This window comes from Nerophis lumbriciformis, linkage group LG25, assembly GCF_033978685.3.
Source record: "Nerophis lumbriciformis linkage group LG25, RoL_Nlum_v2.1, whole genome shotgun sequence".
NCBI lineage: Eukaryota > Metazoa > Chordata > Actinopteri > Syngnathiformes > Syngnathidae > Nerophis > Nerophis lumbriciformis.
The window spans coordinates 24,149,988-24,159,302 of NC_084572.2; the positions used below are offsets into that span (position 1 = coordinate 24,149,988).

Here is a 9,315-nt window from a genome sequence, read left to right on the forward strand (position 1 = left end):
GCTTAGGGAAGGCTATGCAAAACTAAACTAAAACTGAACTGGCTGCAAAGTAAACAAAAACAGAATGCTGGACGACAGCAAAGACTTACAGCGTGTGGAGCAGCAGATGGTGTCCACAAAGTACATCCGTACATGACATGACAACAAAATAAGAGCGCAACACAAGAACTAAAACACTACACAAAACACCAAAAAACTCAAAATAAGTCACGGCGTGATGTGACAGGTGGTGACAGTACACCTACTTTGAGACGAGCTATAGTGATGCATGCTTGGTTTTGGTGTGAATGTATATCCAACAATTGTGAGAACGACTTTTTATTGTCTATCCGCTGCAGAGTTGTAATTTTTTTTAATGTTTTCTGCTAGTGGTGTGCCTCGGGATTTTTTCAATGAAAAAAATGTGTCTTGGCTCAAAAATGGTTGAAAAACACTGGTCTAACTCTAAGCCAGGGGTAGGGAACCTATGGCTCTCGCGCCAGATGTGGCTCCTTTGATGACTGCATCTGGCTCTCAGATAAATCTTAGACTTCCTTTTATTGTCATTCAAATTTAAACTTTACAGTACAGATAAGAACACAATTTTGTTGCATTAGCTCATGGTAGTGCAGGATAAAAGAGCAATAAGGTGCAGATATAAATAAATAGATTACCGTACAGATAAATATATTGCACTTTTGCAAATGCATCCACGTTTATAGATGTATGTTATATTGTCTTTATATTCCAGCGAGTTAATCCATTTTTGGGGGGAATTGAGGGGATTATTTTAATGCGTTCAAGAGTCTTACGGCCTGAGGGAAGTAGCTGACATTGCTTAACACGATAAATAATGAATAATTCCGCTGGTAATCAGTGTTAAAAATAATGTTCAAAATAGAAAACCGCACCTGTTCAAGAAGTCGCATAAATGGTAAGAAGTATTTTTTATTTATTATTGGTTAACTTCAGAATAACAATGTTATTAAAAATAAGAGACCCCTTTTGTGTGAGTGGGTGTGTATGAGTGTGAATGGGGGAGGGAGGGTTTTTTTTTTTGGGGTTGATGCACTAGTTGAAAGTGTATCGTGTTTTTTTCTATGTTGATTTAATTAAAAAAAAAAAAAACTCATCCCGCGGGCCGGATAAAGCCTGTTCACGGGCCTGATCCGGGCCCTCGGGCCGTCTGTTTGACACCCCTGCCTTACAAAAATAAACATGTTTTAAAACGTAAAAAAAATAAAAATAAGAGACTTATTATACTCTAAAAATGTTAGTCTTACTTAAAAATGCACGCATTTAGTTGTTGTCAGTGTTAAAAAATATTAAATGGCTCTCACGGAAATACATTTTAAAATATTTGGCTTTCATGGCTCTCTCAGCCAAAAAGGTTCCCGACCCCTGCTCTAAGCCATTGCAGTACGTAATAAATACTGCTAGGACAGTGGCGAGTGACACTTGGTGGACAAACGGTGCAATTGCACTCAGACGTGGTCTGCGTCAGCGTGTGGCATAATACTAATAATCCTTTCAATCCGCTGACATCAACGCGTAAAGGCCTTTGATTCGTAAAACTCATACAATGATGTAACTTTTAGCCGGTACTCGTGTTCGGCTTTAACTAAAGCTGTTGTCGCTTTTTCACGGCATTCGTAAGAGCGATGGTGAGCTGTTTTACAAGAGTTGTAGCGCCCTCCGAGGGACTGAAATGCGCCCTAAGAAGCCACCCGTCTGGCAACAAGACCGCATGGAAACCGTTGCCAGGAAGTGACGTCACCAGACCCGTGGGAGTGGACGCAGTCAGTGAGCTCGTGCCTTGTTTTTGAATCGTGACCGCGGTGCTCGGTTGTCGCTTGGGCGGCCATGTTTAACCCCAGCGACCTGGAGGGTGCCGTCGACCACTCCTTCTTCGACAGCGACGACGACAGAGACGGAGGCAGACAGGCCGCCGGAAGCCAGGAAAATAATGCGGCGCAAGAGTTGCCCGCTCCACCGCCCAGCGACGCGTTTATGGCGTTCCTGGGAAGCGACGCGGCGGACGACAGTGACAGCGGCACCGACTACTCCCGAGAGCCGCGGCGACCTTATCCGACGTCGTCGGATGAATTCACCGAGCAGTCCTCCAGGAAAGGCAGCCGAGGAAAACGCTCGAAAAGTCTCTCCTCCACCTTAAGCCACTACAGCTCGGTGGGGGGCTCCAGAGGCCAGGAGCCTTCAGACATGATCCCCAGCAAGTCGTCAGACATGGGGCTGTCCCTGGCGGATGACTCCGACTACACGCCGGAAGACGAGGCGAGTCCTGGCTGCTCCCCCTTTTGCCAACCGCGCTCAGAGGAGCCTGACGACGGACAGAGGTCTAGGGAGAGTGCGCCCCCTAGCGGCCACAGCAGCATCCTTCACGCAGATGGGCTCCATGCGGATAATTGTGAGTACTGCACAACTGTCAACCTTGTTTTTAAAGCAGGGGTCTCAAACTCAATTTACCTGGGGGCCACTGGATGCAGAATTTGGGTGAGGCTGGGCCGCAAGAAAAGATTTCTTAAAAAAATCTAACATGCACTTTTTAATGAATTCACCTTCTTTGAATGGCTAATCCCGCCCTAGCAACATACTTGCCAACCCTCCCGATTTTTCCAGGAGACTCCCGAATTTCAGTGCCCCTCCCGACAATCTCCTGGGGCAACCATTCTCCCGAATTTGTCCCGATTTTCACCCGGACAATAATATTAAGGGCGTGCCGTGATAGCACTGCCTTTAACGTCCTTTACAACCTGTCGCCGCGTCCGCTTTTTCACCATACAAACAGCGTGCCGGCCCAGTCACATGTTGTATGAGGCTTCTGCAGACACACGTAAGTGACTGCAAGGCATACTTGATCAACAGCCATACATGTCACACTGAGGGTGGTCGTATAAACAACTTTATCACTGTTACAAATATGTGCCACACTGTGAACCCACACCAAACAAGAATGACAAACACATTTCGGGAGAACATCCGCACCGTAACACAACATGTTGGGGGGCGGGGTTTGGTGGTAGCGGGGGGTGTATATTGCAGCCCGGAAGAGTTAGGGCTGCATGGGATTCTGGGTATTTGTTCTGTTGTGTTTATGTTGTGTTACGGTGCGGATGTTCTCCCGAAATGTGTTTGTCATTCTTGTTTTGGTGTGGGTTCACAGTGTGGCGCATATTTGCAACAGTGTTAAACTTGTTTATACAGCCACCCTCAGTGTGACCTGTGTGGCTGTTGATCAAGTATGTCTTGCAGTCACTTGCGTGTGTGTACAGAAGCCAAATACAACATGTGCCTGGGCTGGCACGCTGTTTGTACAGGTTGTAGAGGGTGCTAAAGGTAGTGACATCACGGCAAGCCCTTAATATTGTTGTTTTGGGTGAAGATATTCGAGAGATTGGTTGCCCTGAAATTCGGGAGTCTCTCGGAAAAATCAGGAGGGTTGGCAAGTATGACGCTGTCAAGCGCCATTCATATAAAACTCGCGGGCCGCACTAACATTAGATTTTCATATTAAGGTGCGGGCCGCAAAATAAGGTCTCGCGGGCCGCAATTGACCCGCGGGCCGTGTGTCTGGGACCCCTGTTTTTTTAAAGGGAAACTGCATTTTTTCAGGAATTTTGCGTATCATTCACAATCTTTATGTAAGACAAGAACAAATGTAATTTTTTTTATGCACTATAACTAGTAAATAAATGCGAGCAAAAAGTCCACCTACAATGTAGCCTATAGGAGTTTCTCCATTCTGCCTATACAGCGCTTAAAAAACATCCAAACACCTCCATCAACGTTTTATATACATGCTGTAAGTATACAGTCATGGTAAAAAGTTTACATACACTTGTAAAGAACATAATGTCATGACTGTCTTTGAGTTTCCAATAATTTCTACAACTCTTATTTTTTTGTGATAGAGTGATTGGAGCACATACTTGTTGGTCACAAAAAACCTTCATGAATTTTTTTTTTTTTTTTTAATGAATTTATTATGGGTCTACTGAAAATGTGACCAAATGTGCTGGGTCAAAAGTATACATACAGCAATGTTAATATTTGATTACATGTCCCTTGGCAAGTTTCACTGCAATAAGGCGCTTTTGGTAGCCATTCACAAGCTTCTGGCAAGCTTTTGGTTGAATTTATGACCACTCTTGACAAAATTAGTGCAGTTCAGCTAAATGTGTTGGTTTTCTGACATGGACTTGTTTCTTCAGCATTGTCCACACGTTAAGTCAGGACTTTTGAAAATTATAAAGATCAAAATGGCCACTGCATGTTTTCATTCTTCATGTTTCGGCCTTCGGTAGAAAAAGTTTGGACACCCCTGATCTAGTTTGTCAAAACTACATTTGAATCACTTTATTTTCATAGCAACTAAACACTTTTCTGAAGATCAAAATAACAAACTAGAATACATATACAGATGCTATTCCAATTAGTATAGATTATTTTAGTAATTGAGTTAACTATCCAATAGTTAGATTATTCAAGTACATTTCACTTAATAGTTTTAATGTGTAGTTTAGGGAAAATAGTTCAATCAAAGATTTTTCTGCTTGCCATAACTTTCATTCTTTTTTCAAATAAATGCACATAATATTGACATTGCACTTTTTGACATGTATGCCTTAATAAAAAATAAAAACTCCTGATGTCTGTGTATTAAAAGTTACCGATATTTTTACACTTGTATGAATCGAAGCAACACAACATCAATTTTGTTGGCTAATTGTTGCAGCCCGACAAACCTTTCAGGTCACAAAAACAAAAAATGAATTTAGTTTGTGGATTGTTTTGATAGAGCAAAATAACACAATTTATTTTGTAAGATCAATACAATAAACTAAGAAAATAAAAAAATACTAATAACATCTCTAAATTGAAGAAATAAGAATCCAAGGATCTAATTGGCAAAAATATTTTAAAGTATTTATAAATTAAACAAGACACGTCACCGGAAAACTTGTATAACTCTTTTTGGACCTTTCTGCCTATGAATCTCCGCGTGCTCATTTGTATGAACACAAATGTAATGATATCTCTCTTGGCTTTTTTGCAGACTCTCAGACCGAGTTTGATCCTGATAGTTTTATTCAGGAGAACTTGGTTCTTCACTGGCGAGGACGGCCATGCAGGAAGAACTACACCTTCAACAATAACGAGGTTCGACGCATCGATCACGAGAATCAGCGACTCCTGAGGGTGCTGTCACGGATTTCTTTAGCGCCGGGATCCGCAGGCCGAAAGGGGAGTAGCCCCCACATCCCTCATAGTGCTGTCAATAGGCTGCGGGAGCAGAAACGCATCGATAAGGACAACCAAGTAAGTAGGGTTTGCTATTCTTTCCCATGTTTAAGATTTATTTTACTGTGTAGAGTTTCTAATGTATCTTGCCCCTCATGTTAAAGTAACCAACAGCTTTGTTGCAACACTACACAATATTAAATGAACACTTTTTGACAATGTTGATCAAAAGTGAGCATTATTATCTTAGCTCGGCTGCCTTCTAGCTATTGGAAATGAAAGAAGACACTGGACAGACGTGGACAGATGGCAGCAGGAGGGGGTGTCGGCCCCTAGCAGGAGCATCGTGATATGGAAAGAAAGTGTTCATACATAAGACACTGTCTCGGGCTGGGGTCTGCAACCCTCTGGAGCCCCATTTGGCTCTTCTGCCTCCTTGTTGTGGCTCCCTCAGATTTTTTTAACCCCCATAGTGAGAAGTTTATATTTTTAAAAAGAGTTCTTCAATTTCTAACTAAGGCTTTGAATGCGCACAGGCTGAGTTCTGTGGTGCAAGATAGGCAAGTAAGACTGGAAGCCTAAGTTTTCAGTTCAGCTTCTCAAGTGTGCAATCCCTTTGGGTAAGCTAACCAGGAATCCTGTATTTTTCTGACTGTTTTGTGCTTACCGACATCAAAGCAATTTTATTTGGTACATAATGCAATAATAAGTGCGACCAGTAGATGGCAGTCACTAATAAGAGATACATGTGAACAGCAGGCTTACGCCTGTTCAATAAATGATGCTAGCACGTACATGTGGAAAGCAAGCCCAAAACTTTGATGTTAATTGAGAATATAGAACATTACACATGGCGCTCAAAAATCTGTCAGAATGTTTAAGTACAGTTTTGGTAAGCTACGAAGTCGCACCGCTTGATGGAACATGGAGCATTACTGCTACAGTAGTCAGACGTACTGTGCTTCAACAATATACATATTATGGTGTGTGTATAAGGACCCCAAAATGGCACCTATTAGGTGACATTATCTGGTGTTTTGTTTTGCAATATTATGCAAAACCAACTTCTTACCTATTGGTACTTGCTGATGTGTATTTGGAATTCGCACAAGTCCCGAACATTTGCGCCTGTTCGCCATTGTACTCTGCGTCGTAGTCAATAATCTTCTTATTCTCTATCTTGTTGTGGGGCGTTCATCCTCCGCTGTTTCCATTTCTAATATAACGTAGCGCACAGTTCTAACCTGTATCTGTCAGTAGACTCGCTATGGAAGCGCTAAAAGCTACCAGTACAACAAAGATGACGAGGAGAAGACACTATCGAAGTAGAGCCAAGTAAATAAGACCGCCCACCAAACGGCTCAACTTGAACAGACGGCCAGAAAGCGGCTGGAAAATGGTCTTTAAAACATAATCTATGCAACATTTTGACCAAAGAACCACCATTACAACTTATGTAAAACACAAGGCAGTGTTTTAAATGTAGAAAAAAAATCATAATATGACCCCTTTAATACGTCTTTTGTGTGAAAATAGACCTGAATAGACTCGCTCATCGGCAGTACGCCTTATGGTCCAAAAAATACTGTACTTGCCAAAAATGAAGTAAAAGCAGTTTAATTTCACATGGACAGATTGCTTTTTTAAAGTTTAGAGCCTGTGACGTTTTGTGACTTTGTTTTGTTTTTAGTGTGGAAGAGGCGGTAAAATGTTTCCTTGATAGTTAAAGGGGAACTGCACTTTTTTGGTAATTTTGCCTATCCTTCATAATCATGATGAGACAAGAACACACAACTTTTTTTTTTTTTTTTTTAAGATTCTAAAATTTATAAAAATTCTTGAAAGATGTGGCTAATGGGAGGCACCGTTGTAGCCTTCAAAGCCCTCTAAAACAACTTTAAAACCCTCCAACATTTTATATATACACTGCAAGTATATATATATATATAATTGACTAATCGATTATCAAATTAATCGTTGGTTGCAGCCCTAATATATATATATATATATATATATATATATATATATATATATATATATATATATATATATATATATATATATATATATATATAATATAAATATATTATAGATTAATCTGTCAATTATTACTTCGATTAATCGAGTAATAATTGGATAAAAGAGACCAACTACATTTCTATCCTTTCCAGTATTTTATTGAAAAAAAACAGCATACTGGCGCCATGTTCTTTCAACTTGCCAAATAAAACAAGGAAAATGTTTCAAAAATACACATTTTTGACACCCCTGCTATAGATAATAAAAAATTAAACCTGATAAATCGATAAAAAGCAGAGCCTGACAACGCATGCGCGTTCATCATAACTCTCTCACTCTCTCTGTCTCTCCCTCTCCCTCACGAATGCTGCTGCACGCACAATTTGTTTTGTTTTTAACCTTCTTAACCCTGAACGTATATTGAAAATACACGCAACCCTAACTCCGGATCTCAGGAAACAGAGTGGACCGACACCAGCAGATGACATGGCACCCCAAACCATCACTGATGGTGGAAACTTTACACTAGACTTCAGGCAACGTGGATCCTGTGCCTCTCCTGTCTTCCTCCAGACTCTGGGACCTCGATTTCCAAAGGAAATGCAAAATTTGCATGGTTGGGTGATGGTTTGGGGTGCCATGTCATTTGCTGGTGTCGGTCCACTCTGTTTCCTGAGATCCAGGGTCAACGCAGCCGTCTACCAGCAAGTTTTAGAGCACTTCATGCTTCCTGCTGCTGACCTGCTCTATGGAGATGGAGATTTCAAGTTCCAACAGGACTTGGCGCCTGCACACAGCGCAAAATCTACCCGTGCCTGGTTTACGGACCATGGTATTTCTGTTCTAAATTGGCCCGCCAACTCCCCTGACCTTAGCCCCATAGAAAATCTGTGGGGTATTGTGAAAAGGAAGATGCAGAATGCCAGACCCAAAAACGCAGAAGAGTTGAAGGCCACTATCAGAGCAACCTGGGCTCTCATAACACCTGAGCAGTGCCAGAAACTCATCGACTCCATGCCACGCCGCATTAACGCAGTAATTGAGGCAAAAGGAGCTCCAACCAAGTATTGAGTATTGTACATGCTCATATTTTTCATTTTCATACTTTTCAGTTGGCCAACATTTCTAAAAATCCCTTTTTTGTATTAGCCTTAAGTAATATTCTAATTTTGTGACACACGGAATTTTGGATTTTCATTTGTTGCCACTTCAAATCATCAAAATTAAATGAAATAAACATTTGAATGCATCAGTCTGTGTGCAATGAATAAATATAATGTACAAGTTACACCTTTTGAATGCAATTACTGAAATAAATCAAGTTTTTCAAAATATTCTAATTTACTGGCTTTTACCTGTGTGTGTGTATATATATATATAATATGTATGCATATATATATATATATATATATATGTATATATATATATATATATATATATATATATATATATATATATATATATATGTATATGTATATGTATATGTATGCATATATATATGTATATGTATGTATGTATGTATGTATGTAGTAACAGACACCTGATTGACAACACTAAATTGTCCCTAGTGAATGAATGTGAGTGTGAATGTTGTCTGTATCTGTGTTGGCCCTGTAAGGGACAAGCGGTAGATAATGGGTAGTAACAGACACGTTAGTAAGAATATGTAGTATGTTCAATATTTACCCTATTTTAGTCATTTTATGCATTACCAGAACTTTTTCCCCCCGCATTTATTTCCATTTCCATAGCAGCGCATTTCCGTGAGTGTGTTCTAATCATGGCAGACTTGGTAACAGATCACAAAAACAGCTATTTTTAGACAATTGAGGATTCACAACCTTATCTTTTTGAAGCTGAATACACGGGGGATGAACTGCTGCTTATGGAAGCGAGTACGAAGAAAGGGTGAAATGTTGGCACAGACGGGAGCCGGGAGAGAGGTCGGCATGACTTGCGGGTATAAACGTGGAACTCGGAGTCAAGCTAAGCGGACATAAATGGACTGCTCACCCAAAATCAACTTGAAACAACTTTCCCGGCCAGCTGGACCAAACG

The 9,315-nt window shown here is 40.7% G+C and overlaps 1 protein-coding gene across 1 annotated transcript in view; it reads left to right on the forward strand.

The window, feature by feature from the left end:
- Nucleotides 1-1,511: 1,511 nt before the first annotated feature.
- The window catches only part of cfap97 (cilia and flagella associated protein 97), a 9,305-nt gene continuing 1,501 nt past the window's right edge, over nt 1,512-9,315 (forward strand). Inside the window, exons 1-2 of the mRNA XM_061983987.2 lie at nt 1,512-2,404; nt 5,054-5,316. Coding sequence (XP_061839971.1) covers nt 1,843-2,404; nt 5,054-5,316 — 825 coding nt within the window. The 5' untranslated portion in view covers nt 1,512-1,842. The remainder of the gene's footprint in view (nt 2,405-5,053; nt 5,317-9,315) is intronic.